The sequence below is a fragment of the Carassius gibelio genome, chromosome A9 (assembly GCF_023724105.1).
Source record: "Carassius gibelio isolate Cgi1373 ecotype wild population from Czech Republic chromosome A9, carGib1.2-hapl.c, whole genome shotgun sequence".
In the NCBI taxonomy this organism is placed as follows: Eukaryota; Metazoa; Chordata; class Actinopteri; order Cypriniformes; family Cyprinidae; genus Carassius; species Carassius gibelio.
In genome coordinates this window covers 19,342,353-19,364,226 of record NC_068379.1, presented here as the reverse complement: position 1 = coordinate 19,364,226, position 21,874 = coordinate 19,342,353, and the positions used below count along the sequence as shown (strand labels likewise).

At 36.1% G+C, this 21,874-nt stretch overlaps 1 protein-coding gene and 1 long non-coding RNA gene across 2 annotated transcripts; one reads left to right on the top strand and one right to left on the bottom strand.

Annotated features, from left to right (window-relative positions):
* Positions 1 to 106: 106 nt before the first annotated feature.
* LOC128019870 (ribonuclease H2 subunit B) lies at positions 107 to 4,687 on the bottom strand. The gene is made up of 11 exons (XM_052606176.1): positions 4,354 to 4,687; positions 4,028 to 4,099; positions 3,792 to 3,899; positions 3,577 to 3,653; positions 3,378 to 3,492; positions 3,209 to 3,273; positions 3,016 to 3,118; positions 2,858 to 2,939; positions 886 to 931; positions 521 to 598; positions 107 to 283 (listed from the first exon to the last, which is right to left on the bottom strand). Exons 1-11 carry the CDS (start codon positions 4,415 to 4,417, stop codon positions 173 to 175), a joined length of 921 nt encoding a protein of 306 aa, XP_052462136.1. The 5' UTR covers positions 4,418 to 4,687; the 3' UTR covers positions 107 to 172.
* Positions 4,688 to 11,518: 6,831 nt separating this feature from the next.
* Positions 11,519 to 20,271, top strand: LOC128019869 (uncharacterized). The gene is made up of 4 exons (XR_008185254.1): positions 11,519 to 12,454; positions 14,032 to 14,083; positions 17,410 to 17,453; positions 19,659 to 20,271. It is a non-coding gene; the product is annotated as an uncharacterized LOC128019869 (long non-coding RNA).
* Positions 20,272 to 21,874: the final 1,603 nt, after the last annotated feature.

Genomic DNA, 21,874 nt, shown 5'->3' with positions numbered 1-21,874 from the left:
AACAACAGGTGCAAGTTAATTTTTTTTTAAATCGAAGTATTGTATAGCGCTGCATTAAGCACAGCACATTATGGGTGGAAAAATAAAGCAAGCAGTGGAGCAAAACTTATTTTCTAATACCTTTATTAGCAAAATGTTTCACACTCGCACAAACACTCACTCACTCACTGAGTCAGTTCTTCTCTTGTTTGACTTTTGGGCTGAAGAATGCCGACAAGCACTTCATCCCAGATTTGTCTACTTTGGCAAGACTCTTCTGAGCTGCAGTCATCTTCTTTGGTGGCTAAGATAACATAGAACATATTTTAAATATTATAATTATCCAAACTGTAGTACAGTAGCTAAAATTAAGCGGGAAAAGTAAATTTACATCCAATAATACTTGAAGCATGAACTCCTGAATGATTATTTTAGGCATAGACAGAGAGAAACAGACAGTTCTGCTGTAGCATGTATTGCAATTTCTTCCAATGTTTGTATCATAAAACCTATGACCACTATGTTTGTGATTCTAACTCACTTTTCGTGTAAAATCAGCACTGTTGAACTTGGTGTAGTCTTCCCCGGCCTCTACCGGTTTATCTGACAGTTTTCGTTTCTACCGAATGAAAGACAGCAGTCAGAAAAACTAAGTCCAGCAAAAGATCTTTTTGAATCTAAGTGAACTGCTACACCAATCCTCTAAATGCATTCAGAAACAAAGCATTTATTTTGCTTCTTAAAACATGACAAGCTGCTTGAGTTAAAGGAGAAATAGAAATCAGAAAGCAAATTATCAATGCATAAAATCAAGTAAAGCAAGGACAGACATAATTTAACTATTAACATGCAAGCATGTTAGTAATATGCCAACTGCACAGTGGTATTTCCATCCAAAAGATTTACCTTAAAAGGCGGCTCTGTTTCTTTAGGGCTGGATATCTCTGGCAACCTTGTTATATAAGACAAACATTTTTATACCTACATAAATCTGACTATACAAATAACATGGTACAAAGTAAATGACAGCCTGGGAATGTTATTTATGTTTGTAAGTAGTGGTTGACTGATATGTACAGGTGCTAAATATACTAGATACTGAATTTGGGATTTTTCTTAGTTGTCAGTTATAATCATTAAAATTAAAAGAAATGAACATTTGAAATATATCAGTCTGTGTGTAATGAATGAATATAGTATACAAATTTCACTTTTTGAATGGAATTAGTGAAATAAATCAACTTTTTGATGATATTAATTAAATGACTAGCACCTGTATTATTCTGATGGCTGATGCCAATATCTTAGAGAGTAGGCTGTTCACTGGCCACTACAAAGCTGATAAATATGATATCACACTGTATGGTATATTTTCCACTGCATGGTACAGCACGGTACGGTTGGGTACGGTTCACTTTTGGGCGGTTTTCCACTGGGTACAGTACCTTTAATAGCACCTCAGTTGAGGTTCCAAGTGAACCGTACGGTTACAAAAAACACGACATGTTAACTCTGCTGATCACGGATTGGCTTGAGAGAATCATTGCTACCGGTCTCACTGAACTTGCGACACAAACACAACAGAACCGCTAGATTTAAATCAGGGGCCTGTACCATAATGGTGGCTGAACAAATTCGGGTTACAGGGTAAGTTTTGAGTTGACAAAAACCAAACCAGTCCAATCTCGCTTTGTTGGTACTGTGAAGCTGATCATCAACTTTCTCTGTCTACTCAGGCTTGATCTTGAGTTAATGGAGCAGGTGCACATGAAAGTGTGACATCAGTAATAAACAGCCAATCGCATGCCTTGAAACTTTGATTCACTTCTCGCGAGAGAGTCATTGCAATTGCAATTCACTACCAAAGATTAAAAGATTGAACAATATGAAGAATTTAAACACATTTCCAAGATGAAATGATCTATCCATTAACTTAAAGAAAACATCTTGCCATATAAGTGCAAGTAAAAGGTGTAAAGTTAGTTGATAGAGTTTATATTTATAGGTATAATAACAATTAAAAATCTAAGCTCATATTTGTTTAAAGCTATTGATTCTAAAAGGTATTTATATTAAATATTATCTATGTTTATATTAATTTAAAATAAAATATTAATAATTACTACTAAATTAAGGGTATATAAATCTAATTTTATAATTATATAAATCATATCTATATAAAAATTTGACTATTTATCTCTTTTAAAAAAAGTACTGTGTAGCGTCCTATAATTTGGAGTAAGAGAAACTGGGGGAGTGGCTTTATTGCATCAGAGATGCGTCACTTTGCTTAAAGCTGATTGGTCAAATTTCGGTTTGAGCTCTCTAAACCAGAACATACTTTTGCCCTAGAGCAGGTTAGCTGTGGGGTGTAAGTTACTAAGGCATTGAATGTCACTAAAACCCATGGTACAGGCCCCAGCACACCAAGTGAAGGATCGAACGGAACTGTTTTTAACGGAACTGTTTTTTAACTGTTTTGTTGAACAGACATTCCTCTCTCTGATAGCAGAGGAGCAGATCCAGCGAGAGCTTGATGGGGTGATGCGAAATGAAAACGTTTTTCACAAGTCGTGGCAGTAGAGGCAGCGCAACTATAATGACATGTGAATAATCCCGCCCACTCTAAAGCAGTATTAAACTGCAGTGCAAATGCATACCAAGCCTGGTCGAGCAGTGCTGTACCATACTGAGCCATAATGAGCCGAGTCGTACCACACAGTGGAAAAGCGCCATATGTTACTGGTGCTCTGGCAGTTCATAACCAAAACTGCATGTATATGACAAGTCAAACATTATGTTAATTTTGAACAAAAAAAGTTACATGGTGTACCACTATTTGTGAAGTGATGTGAATGATCAGTGTAGGCACACATACTGCAGATGCTTGAGGAGGTCTTTGCTCAGGTCTTCACTGATGTACTCTGATATGAGACCATGTGCGTAACGTAAGTAGTCTTCTATAAAAATAAAAAAATAACATAAGCAAATAATGCATACAAACATATTCTACCCCGATTTATTCATCCTTTTTACCTTCAGTAGCATCTTCCTGCTTCACTCTGACAAACGTGCTGGATTTCACTCCTCCACCCACAGAGATGTTGCTCTTTTTGAGTGTGCTTACTGTGCGTTGGACCTAAAAATATTGTTTTTTAAATGCAACTTAAAACACTCAATATTGAAATAATTGATGATTTTTATACAGGTTAAAAAAATTTTTATAAACCTTTTTCTCGAGCCACTCCAAGGTCTTCTCCTGGTTATATCTGTGAAACTTTGATCCACCTACCTCTGTTAAAGAGGATTACATTTTTATATATTGGACGAAATTTGGACATCACAGTGTATCTGTAATGAACTTGGCTCTATACGTTCCAACAAACTCAAATGCACACCTTTCTCATCAGCTACATGATGAAGGGAATCCAATCCATGTTTGCAAAGCAGAAGTCTTGTGCATCCAGGATAATCCTCATCCATCACCATCTGCTCCACCGGCTGGAACTTTCCCTATAGGAAGAGTGCCTTCATTAAAGATTAAGCTCATGTAAATGGATTTTATTGTAACAGTTTCATTTTTAATTAATTGTTTACCTCGGTGGTGGTTCTGCTAATGTATGGCAACAGCAGAAATAAAGGATCAATGGGAGTCACATACAGTAATCTTCCATCTAAAGACATGGAAACAAAAGTGAACAATTAGTTCACCTTATCAGAAAATTACTAGATGATTAATAAAACGGATCATTAGAATCAATGATCTATAATCATATCAAATGGATAGTTCATGTTCTGTAAGGAAAGCTTACCTCTTTGCACTGTCTGTCCAATAAACCAAGACCGAAAGTCTTCAGAAAAGGCTTTTACTTCATAAACAGAAACATCGCCACAGCCAAACAGGTACAGTGAAGAACTTCCTGAATTTAATAAGGGCAGAGCTGTCAGTCAGTTGCAGTTTATTTAGATAGACATCATCAGCACTAAATAAAGTTGTGCATAGCATCTAAACTGTGTGTTGCAGTTAATTAAATTGGTATAGGGACACCTGTAGCAGGACTCTTTAGTTTGATGAAGGACGGATCACCCTCTTCAGACCTGCCTGTGTCCAGTGCTGAATCTGAAAGTGAAGGGTGGAAGGGAAAAAACTAAATCAAATTACATTCGATTTTTTAAAAGAAAACAATAGCACTGAGATTTAGGTGGGCTTAAAAAGTATACCAACTCTAAATTTGGAATTAATAATGCATACTAAACATTTGTCATAATTACAAAGTCTCAGCAAAATAAGGCGTGCAGTAAACACTGTATAGAATATTTCTGCAAGTACACGTGTGTAGCATGCAACACAATAAAATTGTAATTATAAAATACCTGGAGCAATGACAACCCAGCTGTCTTTGTCGTTGTGCACAGAGCGTTTCTTTTTAGTAGTCATTTCAAGGTCTGGCCTTAAACGTTAAACTGTATCCACCGGTTGCCTGATATGTTATAACGGAATACTTGCGAGTAACTTAGAGGCTCTGCCTGCAAAAAATAAAATAAAATGGCGGCAAATATTTGTGTACAGTACAAATAAGATAAATTCGAAGTGACGTTTTATTCTGATACAACTTTAAGTAGTAATAACTTTTTAACTAGTAAGTAAAAAAAATACATCAGATCCAAAATCTCTAATAAATGTGAAGAGAGAAAAGTGTTTAATTTGAAAAGGCGTATACATACACCCCTCTCTCAAAATGGTACAGTCTCCCAGCATTTCTTAAAGACATAGTAGCACATTTATGTTAGACAACAAAGTACAGCTGGAAGATCTTTCTCAGTATTTTTCAGTGTTTTGTAGTTATTTTGCATGATATTATATCTATTCAAAGGTCAGTTCATCTGGTTGTCACACAATCACCTATTTACAATGTAATCTGTTGGTAAACTTTCAATGACTAAATAATAATATAGGCATAATTATAGTTTGCCGATAGCGTTGAGAAACAGAAATATCAATGTGAATCAAACACCAATGTTAAACAAAAAAAATATGTCTGAATTATAACTAAATCAACGAATTTCAACAGAAAAATCGCGAAACATGGCCTCTATTCAAAATTAATGTTTCTAACAGTGAGCTCTAGATGGCGCCAGTGCCTTGAAAATGCATAAAGCAACGCCCTTCGGCCGAATTGTTATTTATTGCCTGCATAAAAGTTCTAGACATGTACTAAACCATCATAATAATCTTATTCCTTCATTAGTCAGAATGAAAGAAGCTTTATTTGCACGACAGATGATAATAATCAAAGCATTCAAACATAATTCAAAGCATTTAAATTTAATCTACAAGAAACAGGCTATGACATGGGAAATGCCTAGGCCTGCATACAATTCATAAGAAAGATAAAGTACAAGACCAAATATATTTTTTATAAAAATGCTAGAAACATGGCATGAACTGCATAGAAGGTAAAGCAGTAGCCTATTTATTGAACTGTATATGTTGACTGCAATTGAGAATATATAGATGCTTAACAGTCATTCTTTCCTCTTTTTCTGTTTTCAGGATCTTACAACAAACTTCACTGTTGTCGATGGTTCTGTATGGTCAGACTGTGTGTCAGGGTAACATGCCTGATGATTCCCTCTGCTTTATCGCTCATTTTGTCTCTCATATCATGTGAGACTGAAAATCCTTTTGCACTTGTGTCCCTCATTAAAACAACTAACCAAGACATGTCCTCACACAGTCTATGCGTGTGCATTCGTGTATGGCTGATTGAGAATCAGGGACCCCCTGTTCTGCTATAAGTCTTGAGGTATTCAGGTCAACCAAGGTCTGCTGAGCAAGGACATGGTGGAGGGGGAAGAGGGGCTCCAGGACATCCCAGCTGTACAAAAAAATAACCGTCAAAAGGGAAGTTTCTTCAGTTGTCATATGTCACGATTCCACAATTTTCCAAACAAAAGTCCACAGTTTAGATTTTTTAATTTATTTCAAATTTTATTCATATCACATGAATTCTAAACATTTACAAATATTATTAACATGTCTTTTTATCACTCATGTACCAATAAGAAAGTCTAAGTAATAGCCTAGTTACAAGGTACATTACACCCTATTTCTCACTTCATCTGAGATGTGGCAATATTACACCAATAGGTATAGAGTAACTCCATTAGAGTCGTTAGAGACAGACAGAATGAAATCTGGTTAGGAAAAAAAAGATCATGGCACAACTTCAAGGCACGCTTGTTATACATCTGACTTGTTGCTCTGTTTAATAAAGTGGCTGATGGAACATGTCAGAATAAAGATTCTTATTTTGCATCTGAGCCTCACCTCCTCCCACACACATGCAAAATCAGCAAACACACTTTGCACATTAAACATGCTCCCATAACACTGCTGGAAAGAAAATAGTGTAATTTTACAGGGGTTTGGTTTGTAGTTTTACTTGTGCATACGCTAACACACACCCAGGAGCGAAGTAGCCCATGCATGGTTGACATCGTGTAATCTACTATCGCTCATCAGATTAACGTCACGCGCTGATTTGTTATAATGTTTGGATTATACACTGTCAGTTTTCCATCTCAATTCATAGTAGGAGGGGCAACATACATATATGCATTGAACTGAAGCATTTTCATTTTTGACGACAACATAGGGAATATCGTGTTTTACATTCACAGATATCTGTCACTTCAGAAGTCTGAGGAGTCAAACTGAGCGTACTCTCGTAGATCTATCATGTGGACACAGGATTTTATTTTTTTCTAAATAATTGGTGGTAAAAACGAGATACAAATCTCTGAGTTTTCGCTAGTATAATACGAGCTCGGTTTATATTTTCAACAGGACAAGAAACTCAAACGTGAAGGTAGGAAGTAATATCGCAAGCTTGATGAAACAGTCTTGAGGCATCCATTTATTTTGTGTTATCTTGCCAAATTTAAAATCTTATTGTATGATAGCAAACTGATTGTTGTAAAACTGTTCTACATGAACGGTGTGCCATTTTGCAAAATGTAGCCTATTTAAATCACATAATCTGCGTTTTTAAATAAGCAGAATTACTATAAGGATGTGATGACGTATTTATGTAGCCTATTTTCATACAAGGAAACTATTTTGGAAGAATTGTTAATTTTCACATTTGGAAACGACAACAGGAAATGAAAGTATACGAAATTCGTTAGTCATTCGAAGAGGCAGCGTGTTTAGTTACTGAATTCATTAGTCGAAAGAGTGAATTCGTTACTCTACATTTTCATTTGTTCTGCAGCAGCTTGAAAACCGAGGGTTATGCATTATTATTTAGAAGAACAACCATATTATTGCTTTAAACTTCTCTTTTGTAGTTTTTCCTATTTACTAACGTATCAGGTCGTTGTGCAACACCTGCAGATTGATTGATTGTGTTTGGAATTAATCAAGATGTTTTGATTTATCACTAAGAGAATGCTAATCTTAACGAAAACAGGCAAATATCGAACTGCTTCACTGGTAAAACGACACAAATATTAATTGTGTTGCCCTAAATTGCTTAGATTATTTTAATTTGATTAGATTTAGGCTATTTTGCTGGATTCCTGATTATACGTTTACTTAATTTTAAAATCACCTACAGCCGGTGATGATCGTTCGTCTGTATTTGCACATTTGAGAGTGAGTAGAGGAAGGTTGGAAAATGCTGAAAACCTCACCTCACCTCAGCTGTGTCAACAGGCCGGGTGTTTTTCTCTGTTATAAATAGCCCCAAATTAACTTCCTAAACGCCACGTGCCATCCAAAATAAAACTATTCAAATAAAATATTCATATTGTAGGCAACATTTAGCATAAATCAACTGTACGAATCCCTTGTTAACTAGCAGCTGGGTTAGCCTACTCTTAGACCTGACTTTCGAAGTCACGTACACATAAAGGTTATGTTTCATAAGTGCTTTTTGACATACAAAATTGGAAAATAAAAAATATTAAAAGGTGCAAAAGTGCTTATTTGCCTTAGGGACTGAGTGCAAAAAAAAAAAACGTGTCCTTCAACGTAAACCTTCATTTGAAACGTTAAATTATTTTATACCATTATAGGTATAAAGGCAAAATTGTTAAAACAGAAAACATGTGCGAAAGCAGTTAAGCGTACGGTTTAAAGTTAGTGCCATGCATCCTAACCAAAGTGAGGTTTAGCATATGATGATATTTGACAGGCTGCAGTTGCTCTAATGCAGTTGAACACACCAAACAGCAGCCAATATCAGAATCCAGCTGTTTCAAATCACAGTGAGTTTTTTCTTTATACTTTTTTTTCATAAAACACAAATATACTCTCAAATATGCTTATGCAGGTGCACTGCAAAGAAAAAAAGACATTTAGAGCAACTTCAAACTTTTAAATCAAACAATGTTTTTAATTATTATTAGCTTATGATTTTTTTTGTTTACACGTATCAGTATGAAGAAAATATCTGATCTGTTCACGATGAAAGTTTCTTACCTCTACCATAACTTAAATAAAATATCTCACATTGGATGGAGACTTAGCAATATATAAGATGAGTCATCTGTGAACGGCTCATAGTAAAGCACTTGGCATCTCTCGCGCAGCTGAACGTAAAGCCTGGTTCTCGCGCCATGCTGTGAGGTCGATCTTATGTCGTCGAGATCAGGATAGTGTGCAGTTATGACACAGACTTGGTCGCTGCTCTGTAGCACGTGACCTAATCTGATCCAGTGTGGGTCGTAGGGTTCGAGTCTTGATTAACTACGGTCGAGCGCTGGCGCTTGGTCTTTTTTTCTTCCTCTCGCGCAGCACTACCGCTCCGCCTCCTCAACGCGCAACTTTGACGCTGTGCATAAATACTGGAACAAAAGAACTTCCTCGATACCTTGTGAAACGGCAGTAAATAAGATCAAACTGTTATGCGAACTGAAATTAACATGCAAACTTGCCAGGAAAGGTATTCATTAGAACACCTCCCTAGAGTCAAACGATATCTTCATACACAACTTAATTCTTCCCCCGAGCGCTTTGGGTAAGTGCCATTCATATTGACTTTTGAGGTAGCTGCTGATCTCATCGCAGTGTAAATGGACATAGCTGTTTTAGGTTTTTTTCAGCATTTTGTGAGGTATTAGATTTCCTGTGGTAGAACAAGAATGAATGAGGAAATTGAAATGTGTTTTTGTTAAAGCAACACGATTGGCAACCTCGGGACTATCGGCGACGAACTGTTGTTGAAAAGTTTTTGCTCTTAACTGGATCCCGGTCTTCACAACATGTTGTTAATGTTCTAAAAAGTTTTTAAATTATTGCGTTCCATGAATCAAGGAAGTTGTTCATAGAAAGACACTGTATGAAAAACAGCAACAACAACAAAACTGCATGTCAAAAGTTCAGCAACAATTGCTATGCATAAGTTACCGGCTGTCTTCGAGATACGTCGTGTTATTTTAAAGTGTCTAACAGTTTTGGTTTAGAACCGTATTAAACTACTCAGTTTTTGTTTGTGTTGTTCATTAATGATTACAGGAGGTCCATAACGTGTACAACGAGTTTTCTTGAGTAGTCTTTTGTCGTGTTGATCTTCTCATGCAGTGAACAAAGAAGCGCGTAGCAAAGGCTCGGCACCCGTGGAAAGTAAGCACCCTGTTTACAAAAATAACACTAGTTTCATGACGTTCAAAGACTGACAGAGCGCTGCGCCAATGGCGTGCCACGGTTGCTTCGGCAAACGTGACATCATCGGAGGACTGCCATTGAGGGGCGGGACATCCGTGACGCGATTGTCTGGACTTGCCTGCAGTGCGCTTTGTTATTACTTTCCCCGGTGATAAAATATACAAAACCTGTCACGGATCAAAACCACAGTCTATCATCAAAACAAGAAGCATGTTCTTTCAGCATTTTAAAAGCATAGAGAAAATAATATTATATGTATTTACAATGAAAGGTTAATGAATGAGCTGTAGTGGTTAATACATGTAAAGTTTAATAATTGTGGGGAAGGAGAAAAGGTTACACGATTTTAATGAATATAATACTAAGTGATTTCATTAATAAGTCTAGAGTTGAACGAATGAAAATAAAGGAGAAGAGCGAGTCTTAACTGTGTGACTGATGAGAATTTTAATGTTGTGGTTGTTGGTACTGTTCAGATGAATAGTCAACTATTGTGAAGGAAAGGAAGGAAAATTATACAATTTATAGTATCTTATGACATGCTTCAGCCAATACAATGAGGTTTTGTTGCAGTTAGCAATAGACTAAGGTAAACAAGGGATCTGTTAGGCTATATCACATGGCTAAATGATAAATCGAACAGAGCAATAATAATGGCCAGTCACGTTCAATATATCCAGCATTAAAGTCTAGATCCAGAAACTTACTAAGTGACATGCAAAGGAGTAGGCATAAAATCGTCCATAAAGGTTTTCACTTCAAAAGAAGTTCATTAGGTGTACACATATTTAGTTGTAGCATTCTAGCCATCCATTATGGACAAGTATAAAACAGTTTGTTCTTTCAGACACACTTCCTGTTCTCTATCTTCAAAATAAAATGAGTCAGTTCCTTTTCCCCATGTGGACATCCATTTACACCCAATACAATTAAATACACATTTAGTTGTGCTGGCCTGTGTATAAGCACCCAAGATATTTCATGCTTTAATTATGCCAGCAGTGTCATATGAGTTCATGTGGGTGTGTCTAAAAATAAGAAATATGCTTGATGCAATGATGCCACCCAATTATTATAACTAAGAGGTGGGTAGTTTATGACTGTATAATAAAGGCATCATGCTTTCTTTAGCAAAAACACTAGACGGCCTTTGTCTTGGTGTTTACAGTTGCAGCTAATGCCTGCAAAATAGGGCTGAGGTTTAGAAAGCAATAGTCACATAGCCACCAGATACTCAGTTGCTGGTCAAATAGCTACAAAACGGTGCCAAATTTTACAAGTCATTATCCGAATGATGCAGTCGGCAGTAATCAGAAAGGGGCGGATTTGACAGATGGAGCGCAGTTTCTTTCTTCTCCCAATCAGCCTTCAAGCTGCTGGTGGTGTGAGTGACGCAGCTTCAGTTGCTCGCGCTGTTTACTGTAGTAAAAAACAAGCTCTGTTGTCAAGCTACTTGCAGTGTGGCCGTTTGACTCGTCTACGTCGAGAACGTCGACTGACGTTTAGTTCTTTTAACGCATCCATCTTTTTTTCGAGTAACTGTAAATGTAACTGTAAATGCACCTTCAAAATCGGTCATAGAGAACGCAATCACGACCGCTAATACCCTGTTTTGTTTCCCTCTTGAATTCCCCAATGATGTTAAATGATAAAGCTCCCTCGCTTTGTGACACATGCTCGCACCAGAAAAGCAGATACTCCAGCAGACGACGATACATTTCATGTTCATTGTAGCGTTAAAGCAACAGCGTTTTAACGTTGATAGGTTTCTCTTTTAAACTAGTGAAATCTTTAAGCTATGCATCATATACAACCTCGCACGTTCGCCTGAAACTATCAATTATCGCTATTTCAAACACCGACTGGAAGAGCTACAGTTTACCCGTGTTTAGGATATTGTGCGTGGGCTCTGGGTTGCTAGCCGGTTTGAGGGTGCATTTTGTCTCGACCAATCCTGCGAGGTGCTCTAGGTCCCGGCATGCCCAATGCGGGCAGGGGGAGGCTCCGGCCAATTTGAATGAAGACTCGAGCTTTCGGCGCCATTTTCGAGTGAGCAGCTCCAGCAACAACAGCTGCACAGAGAGCTCCGCACCGGAGTCCTGTAATTTGAATGAGGGGACACTATTTTCTTTTTGATACCAGAGAACAAATATATGTTTTTTTTTAATATTCGACCACAAATTTGAGCCGTCTGTTTTCCGGTGGATGAATGCGATGGACACAAAGGATGTCCACAAAGGATGTGGTGACAACAAATAGTGAAGTGGAGACTGAAGTGAGCTAGGAGGCTAATCCGGCTAGCATCTCCAGCCGAGAATGGGCGTCCGATCGGAGCCGCGCTTTGGAAACGATATATTTTTTGTATTATTTTTCGAAAAAATCTAACAAATATGCGGATTACTTGAAAATTCTTGAAAAAAATCGGAAAATTATTACAGGGGACGACGAATAGATCGGTGTGGGTTGTTTGGTGGAGCGAGGTGGTTTTTGTGCATTTTTTAAACGTTAAGTTTGAGCGGGATTGGTGATGTGCGCGAGACGGCCGGCGAGCCCGACAGCCTATCAGCGAGCGAGACACCGGGATGCCACACCGACCGACTCTCTCCTGTTCTTTACTACAGTTTTTGTTCCTCTTTGTACAAGAAAGCAACGATGACCAAAGTGCCCTTTATTTCTTCCGTTTCTTTTTTCTTTTTTTGCTGCACGAACTGTATCTGAGTGCACCGTCAGAATATGGAACCGTAACTTTTTGTTTCTAATTTTTTGTGGATTTACAATATCACAAATGTTCAGGTGTTTTAGGTAAGTGTAATATTTTACATAAAATATGTTTTTGTTTAGTAACCATGAGAATAAATATTTTTGTGTGTGTGAATGGTAACGTTAAATGTGTTAAAATAAGCAAACCCATTCCATCTGTCTAAAAAGCACGAACAAAAAAAGAAAAGAAAAGGTAACGTTAAATATGAGTTGAAGAGAGGAAGGAGAGTTCGGTCTGTTTGTAGAACATGATCATCTCTCGATCGAACTAACACGTCATAATGTGTCGATCTACGTTCCTGATCTACTATTACAGCTTCACTGTCACTTTTCCTTTCTTGCATTTTGAAACCATTGTAAATCACTCCAAAGTGTTATGGACACGTATTCATACTTTTATACGAGCGGGCCTGTAAATTGGAATTACATAACCAGGTTGCATTGTCGGATAATTTAAGGCCTAGTTGTATAATTGTAAAGTGAAAATATTCTTCATATTGATTGTTTTAGATTTTAGTGTAAAATGTACTTTTATGCATTGCACCGAGAGCGAGAGCTCATCTTTCGGCGTGATCTTAGGTTGCCAGTCGCTGATTTTTGCCGGCCTTTTTTGTCAGCGTTTACACCTCAGTTATTTGACTAGCGCCGTGTTTTTTTCTGCCTGTTCTTAAAATAATTTTGATGATGTTGTTTCTTGTCTTTAACTCGACTCCATAACACATCCTCTATACCTTCAGGAGAGTAGCAATTTGGAGACTTTTGTTCTTTTCTAATGTAGAGGTCGCATGCAGAAAGGTCATGGAGTCATTACCATGATGCTTTGACCTCCTAATTGTGTTGATTAATGTAAAGGCCTGTCCATGTCATGTGATGTCATGGAGGTTAACCCAGAAGAGACCCAGGGTCATTTTTAGCCCGGACAGGGCAAGGGAGTTCAGAGAATCCAGTTTTTTTTTTATTTTTTTTATTTTTTTATAGAAGCTATCAACCTAACCTTAGTTTTTTTGCACTGTTTGTATGGCTTTTGTTTTAATGTTTCAATATTTTTGTGAAATTATCGGTTTTAGCTTGTTAAAATTATACTTTGTACACTTGTTTATGCATGTGGTGTAATATTGCATTTTAAAACTATGGGTATTGTTTTATTTCCACTTCCACAAATCTAAATGCTCTCTGGTTTTGCCTAAATAACATAGTTTGAGTTATTTTGCATTGAGTTTTTTAATAGCCATTCACAAAAAAAAATGACAAGTTACACCATATACCAGGTTAAGCCCAATGGCAGAATCCTTACATTATGTCAACAGGCATAGAATGACTAGGCACAAAATGTCAGTCTAAATGTTCCTGTTACAAAGAGTTTACATTTGAGGTACAATCAGAATTTATTATGTTGCACATTCACTTGGCCAGAAAAAAATTCAGTACAGTGGTCAGTGTAAGACTCTTCCTGAAATATGCAGACGTTTTCCATTTTATACTGGTTCTTTTATTTTAATCATTATTGTTTTTGTATTAATGTAATTAACTTCGTATAGGCCAATACTAAATATTATTAGTTTTACATTAGTCTCTAAGTGTTGTGTATTTTTTTTTTTTTTTTTTTTTTTTCCTGGCAGTTTTTCTTCCCAGGAGTTGATCCTGCCTGGGACCGTAGGGAAACCCCCACAAGTAAGCCACAACGATCTCTTTATCATGTTTGCAACATTGCAGTTTAATCAACAGACATGTCTATGCACCCACTCAAATGCCCCACAGAGCTTCAGTGACAATGCTGATACTACAATAATTTTGTTTATTTATTTATTTTGCTTGGTTGTGTACAGACAAATTTTAATCATAACTATTGTAATTACATTTCAGGAATTTGGCCTACAGTAAGTTTTTATGCTAATTAATAAAATTACAGTGTTACTTTGAGTTCACTGTTGAAAACATTTTAAAAACATAATCTCACACAAAGTTAAAATGAATGCATAAGACTAAGAATGACTGAGTACCTATGATCTGTTGCCATCAAAATATGTAATCAATTAACTTAGGTTTTTTTAGGCAGATTACTCTTTACACAAGTCGATATGCATCTATTTTTATCCACTTATTTTTGCTCATTTAAGGGAAAAACTAGCAATTTTCCACCCACAGGTTTTTTTTTTTTTTTTTTTTTTTTTACACTTGTGTGCCTGTACACTTGTAATCTATCATTGATATGATACAAAGATACACTTGTTTTTGTATTATCTGTGAATTTAATTATTTTGTAACATCAATAATATGATGATCCAGATGACAAGATTTAAGTCTGGGCAGTTGAACTTAAAATATGTTGCATGTTAAGACATTGTCACATTTTTCTGGTGTGTCCGGAGCTGAATTTTGGGAGAAGCTGAATTTTTATGCTGCCAGCTCTGAGTTTTTAAAAGTAATAGGCACCAGACTAGAGAAGTTAAATCGTGGTTTGTGCAAAATAAAAAAAAACTAGTTATAAAAAACAAGAATAAATGAAGTCAGTCATGCTTTATGTGCTTATGAGTGTGAGAGAGTGTAAACGTGAACTTGCAGGAAATTACACTTCAGATCTCCTGACCAGAGGCTGTTATGTACACACTCTGTTGGGGCTTATTTATCTGTTAATTGTGCAGGTAATTTTATGGGATACACCATGTTAATTTTATCATACATCATGCCAAGATTTTCTGAGTTTGCCAAATTGGGTGCAGTAAAATGACTGTATTAAATCTGCAATAGTGGTGATATTACAGTGCAGACTGATTATGTATGTGTATATATGTGTATATATATATATATATATATACATACTCACACTTCAGTGTTGTTCTTGTTGTGGCCCATTGTGAAGTGGAGGAGCAAATATGCGGTCCCAGGCACACAAAATGTCTCTGTGACTTCTCCCACACTCTTTTAATGATTATAGGGAAAGTAGTGTGTGTAATATGTTAGGGCTGTATTTTTTTTGTGTGATGCAGGCCAGCCCTAACTCTGAGATTGTCTGTTTAGAGCTTCTCTCTAAGTAATGATAGAGTTTAAGTTTGGGTTGGATGTGAGTTGTTATTGATACAGGCTGTTTGCAGTGTTGCAGAGCTTTCTTTGATCAATGCATGTGTGTAACTGAGAGGTTGCAGTCATGGCACAGGTGTGTATTGCTGTGTGTAGTTTCAGCCGTACTCAGGTGCAACGGTGCCGTACAGGTGTGCGGGCTTGCCTGCTGTCATTCTTTCTTTGACTAGATATTTACACAGTGTTTTGTTTTTTTAGATTGCAGAAAATGTGTTTAAGAGACACACACACACACACACACACACACACACACACACACACACACACACACACACACAGCTTTCATGACGACAAGTGCAGAAGTTTAGTTATATTTCAGGGTTTCAACATTAATGTAGTGTGTATATCATTTGCACATGACAGGAGTAAATAAGTATTCATGTTTTGATTTATTCTTGCCATTTTATTATTAAAATATTTTTTCCACTTTTTTTTGCTTCCTATTTTCAGTGATCTTAAGTTTTACTTGTGAAATAAAAGTTGTTGTTTTTGTTTAATTTTCTTTTGTTCATTTATTTGACACAATAATTACATGGGAGGGTTTCCTGCATAAGGCAGGTCTCTCGGAGTGTGCGAGTGTGTCACATGCTGATGTTGATGGAGGAGTGGAAGGTGATAGCCTTTGACCCTGAGGTCATGTGAGCTCAGTAAAATACAAGCAGAGAGAGGTTAAATGTTATACATTCATTCACACCCCCTCTCACTCACAGACGCATTTAGGGGCTCTGACGGTCCTTGTGCACACACACACACACACACACACACAATGAGCATGACCACTTTCTAGGTTCTCAAAGAGCTCTGTGCTCATGCACTGCTTTATAAATAATCAAATTATATAATTATAACACAATTTTAAATTCTAGTGTAATATGTTGCATGTACTGTGCACTTATCTTGTGGGATTATAATGTTGCTGGTGCATGATATTAAACACCCAAATAAAGTCTAGGCCGAGTGCACACATTATAGATAAAATAATGTTTTATGTCCCTTTGATGGCGACACTTTAAAAAAAAAAAATGTAATACTGAAAAAATTTATTTATTTAATTTTTAGAGTTTTAGTTGTCTAAGCAGGCTGTATTTTGTTTGACCGGCTCTGTTACTCAAAGACGTTCTAAATGTTTGTTTTTCCTATGTCTCCTTTTCAGCTCTGATAGTTGTCTGATAACTTTGGTGTGACCTGAGTTTTTTTTTCTTTTTTCTCCATGATAAAAATGTATGTGGTCAGATGCTTCCTGTGAAGATATTCATTTATAATATCTTCGCATAAGGCTGTGTGTGTGTGTGTGTGTGTGTGAGAGAGAGGGAGAGAGTGAGAGAAGGGAAAGGGACGTGGGGAGTTGGTGAAAGGAGGGGGAAAAACGTTTTCCCGTCAGTCTCTGTTTTTGTGCTACACGTGCATCTTTGGTTCACATCTGAAAGAAAGGAATAATTTGTTTTTATTTTTTCTATAAAAATAACTAGTGGATTTGAATGAGCTTTTTGAGACTAACTTGAATGAGGTGTTAGATGTAAATTTCAGAAATGGTTTCTGTCTAATTTATGTTATACAGGCCAGTGATAGATGTAATTTGGGGAATGTCATTTTAAGGGTGTATTTAAGGTTTGTTTATTTTAAAATCTACATATTATAATAATATTTTTACACCTCACACACTGCAGTGACATCAGAGAACACACATCCACTCGCATAGTTCACAGCAGCTTTCATACACACACAGTGTAGCACTAGCTATAAGTGTATCAATTCTTTTATTTTTTTTTACAACATATAGGTGTATTTATATTGTAACTATTTGTATAAATATATCGGTTTTAAAATTTTGCTGCTGATTGTTCCATCAGATTCTTAAAACTGCAACTGTGTCTATAATGTCTATATTTTGATTACCTTTTTTTTGTTTTGTTCTTCAGAATTTGCCTGGTTGTGACATCAGAAACCTTGAAAACAATTGAAGGTAATACACATCTCTGTTCAACTGATGTTATATGTTGTGTTTCTTGTTATAAGAGATGAGCTAAAACACATTTTTACACCAGCTAGGCAGTTCAGGTGCTATATTATGCCCAGTAAATGACACTTTCAGCATTTGACATCTGGCAAGCCATCATGGTATTAAGGTTTTAAAATCCCCTTCAAGCAATGGGATGTCCGCCTCAGATCGACATAGTGCTTGCTTGCACAAGAGAAGTGTAAAGCTTTTTTTTTTTTTTTTTTTTTTAAGTTGCCTATCATGAGAGAAAATCCTTTTTTTTCAGGCAGTGCTGGCTTGTCTCTAACTTATGTGAAAGTGCAAATTTACTCTAATGTCTGTAGTGGATTTATTTGTATATCTTGCTCTTGAGGTGTGGTAGCTCAATTAAATGCTGGAAGAATTTTTTTTTTTTCCAGATGCCAATTCTCATTTAGAAGCAATTGTCTATTTATTGTCATTATCCAGTGCAGGCCATTGGATCTTAAAGCTAGTCTAGCATTGTCTGTATCGTGTGTGTGTGTGAGAGGATCTAGTTGTCTTCCTGTCAATCTCATAGATCACAGCTAGACATTAGGTTTTGTTTGAGTGACAGAACTTACTGGAATATTTTAGAAAAAAAATGTATCTACCCTTGTTCAATCTCTTACGCTGTATCATATATTTTTTCTACAGGAGGAAAAAAAAATAGTGTCAATGACTTATCAGGAGCTAAACAGTATATAAATACTGAAGCATTATCACAATGGATTGTTTCTTGGCAGTGAATCCTTATTCAGCATTGACCCAAATGAATAGTTATGTTAGTCAGCTCGTAACCTTGGAGTCAATGTTACACCTTAGTGATCATAATTAACAGGTGATTGAAACTTGTCATTTACTAATATTTTGTTATAATTAATACATTTAAAAAAAATTATGTAATCGTTTCATCACAAAATTAAAACAATAAAAAAATTCACAAGTGATGTTGTTGGCTGTAAATTGCTGTATTATTTAGTTCAGTCTGCAAGTCTCACCTTTCTGTTGCTTCAATGTTTTCTACTAAAAAGCAGACATGGAAATGTTCTTGAATTATTGTTTAATGCTACAATTCTCCAATTTGTAATGAAAGCCAAATATGATTCAACACAAATTTTATTTTAAGATGAGAGTTAATTTCAAATGTTTAGGAATGTGGTGTCAAAGAAAATACTTTGAGAATCCGTTCGTCTTTCTATTCTCAGTTGTATAAATATCTCATATTATAAATACTTCAGAATACTTTTTTTTTTATATATAGCATAGTGTGGGCATAAGAGATGTCTTCAGCCGTGGGACAGTACTTTAGGAAGCTGGTGGCAGGTCTGTTGTCTCTGTTGAAGATGACTACGAGGCTGGATGTTGTCGGTGCTGAATCACCATCTTGGAGGTTAAATCCAGACTGGGCTGGAAGGCAATAGTGCTAGTTTCTTGTTTTCTTTAATATCATTATTTTTGATGGAGTTGCCAGATGACAGGTTTTGGTATAATGCTTGAAAGTTGCTGAGAGGTTTGTCTGCAGAAAATCTGTCCTGTAGAAAATAAGAAAGGAGGATAATGTACCACTGGGGATGATTATGTAAAAATAAAAATTTGATTACTATATAAAACTCTTGTTATGCCTAATATTTAGTCATCTCTTGTGTCCTGTTTCAAAATATAATAAAAAGTAAATATGCCAAAACAGTACAGGACCCACTGGGAATGATGCATCTTTTAAATATGCATAATCATCCCAAATAATTAAATTTTTGACTTGTAGATGCCTTTTTACTGAAGTGCAAAATCTTCTGTGATTCAGTGTGCAGTAATAAGTAGTAACAAGTATACATTTTGCTTCATGTAGCCTATGCTATCATTCTAAAGTTTTTATTCTTTTAATCATGTCAATAAAATGTATTAAGTAATGTACATTGTAAGCATGCAAAAAAATATTAAATTAACAAAATACTGATGAACTTGATATGTATATCTTGAACTCTTAATTGTACATTAGCAGGTCCTGCAAACAAATGTAGAAATAACAATTATTTTTTTCTAATTGGATGCAAATGGTTTGCAGACAAACACAGTAGTAGACTGAAGTATTTTACTGCAAACTGACAGCATCACGTCCAGCTGCTGTGTGTATGTTCTCACGCAAGCGTCCTCCTCTCTTCTGTGTTTCAGATGGAGCCCTGGAATGCCTCAAGCCCTGCTGAGAGAGAGAGAGGAGAGAGGAGTCACTCGCTCTGTGATTCTGGCAGTGCTTGGTCATGTTGCCGAGAGTGTGAGTGTGTGAAAGAGAGAGAGGGACCCTTTCTAGGTGATGGTGTAGCAGCACAGAATGGTTTGTGGTGATACAGAGATACAGGCCGTGATGTGCTGCAGCATCAATTCCTGGGACATACGCAGTCGAGAGCGAGAGAAGAGAAAGATTGTGGGTGTGTGAATGTGTGTGTTTTGCTTTAGCAGCATGTAAATATTGGAGTTACTCCTTGGCCAAAGCCTCCAATATTGCTCGTGCTGCTGAAGCAAGAAGTCACCAAGCAGCACATGCACGTCATCATTTTAGGGCCTAGCTGGGACAGGTAGAGTCTGACTCTGGTGCTGAAATCATCAAATCAACAGAAGTCAGGAGGACCCTCAGTCCAATGATTAAAGGTAAAATAGATGCAGTACTTTGTTTTGTTTGGGAAGTAAAGTAGCTTTTTTAAATGAATGTTTTTTCTTAATGTTTATACAAAAGTTTGCTTTTTACTGTTTGTTTTCTTCAATATGTAAAAATATAAATTTATACGTATCTATTTTTTCAATCGTCTGTTTTGTTTTATTTTTTAATAAATATTCTGAATGAAGTTGTTATTCAACTAAACGTGCTGTTACTTTTTGTGTTTGTGAAAATGAATAATAAAATTGGGGGGAAAAAAACTGGTCTGACATGTCGCATACTCATTTGAAACTTAGCGCATCTTTTGTCGATGTATACGTTGTTAAGCTTTAGTTTTCAACACTTTCCACTGGGAACGCAGCTTTTGTTCACGAGATCTCGTCTTTGATGTCGCTTTTCCTCTTTATTGTGTTTGAATACGGTTTTTTTTTTCTGGTTGAACCCGTATAACGTTAAGTGCATTAATGTTAATAAAGTTTTCCTAATTTCCGTTGAGTACACTGAGACCACAAAACTGACTCAAAATAGACTTTTTATTTCCCCCAGTAGTAACAAATTAAAAAAATAGTTTTTGCAATTTATATGTGAATTATTACACTGGTTAAAATTAAAAGCATATTAATATTAGAGACCAAAGAGAGGTTACCGAACGGCGCATGCGTACAGTATCGATCTTATATAACATCAGTTAAAACGCTTATCATGCAGCGAAGTTCTGACGTGGGCAAGTTTTTTTTTTTTTTTTTTCTCCAGATTTCCCGTTGTTTGTAAATGACGTATCATTTCATGCTAACAGTACAAGTCACTTAGTATATAACCTTACATGACAGTGCTTGTATAAAATAATATCATTTTTTTGTGAAATTTCACACGAAGTTCTGTCGGCCTAAAATAATAGCCTTCTATAAGGGTTTAAAAAACATCACTGAATTAATTTCCGCCATTTTATGAAAAATAAAAAAGACATTTATGAAAAGGCCAGCTAAATCATGTATAGCAGCCAAGCACATAGCTTATAACCACCATTCGGGCTCGTTTTTTGCCGTGTCCTTGTATTCTGAGAAATTATAATTATTCTTGTATGATTTTATCAAGGTCAAATGAATTAGGAAAACTTTGAGGAGTTTTGTAAGGGACCTCTTTACACGCAGAAAAGCGTGTGTGGTTTTTCATGGCTGAATGCTGCGTTTGCCTGATTTTAATCACATTTTGTATCCTTGACAATAATGAAAATCATCTATTTTTTTTTTCTTTTTTGATGTTTAATTGACCAGCACTTAAAACAGTTGTTGCCTTTAACTCGTAACACAATCACTTGTGACACACGTCGATTTAATCTTCTGACGCTTCGTTTCAGTCATATGATGCTTTTAGACTTGATCTAAAGATGCTCCGCGCAGCTTACATAATACAGCAACAGTGCACAGTTTCATAGAGCTGATTTTAATCTATTATTTGGTAATGTCAAAACATGCACATTTTATTAATTTAATGGAAAAACTTTTCAAGATGAAATGGTTCATTGTCCAGTGCGCATTGTCCAGGTAAAATTGTCTTGACATTTCTTTAGTCTATTTCTTTTTTTTAAGCAAATAGATAATTTAATGTTGAAGACTGTGATTTTTCTAAGCGCCTTTTTTAATTATGAAATACTTTTTTTTTTTATCAGAACCCAAATATTTTTTCGGCGCTCACTTATTTTGTTGTAGGTCTATTTGATGCTTTGAGAAGTGCT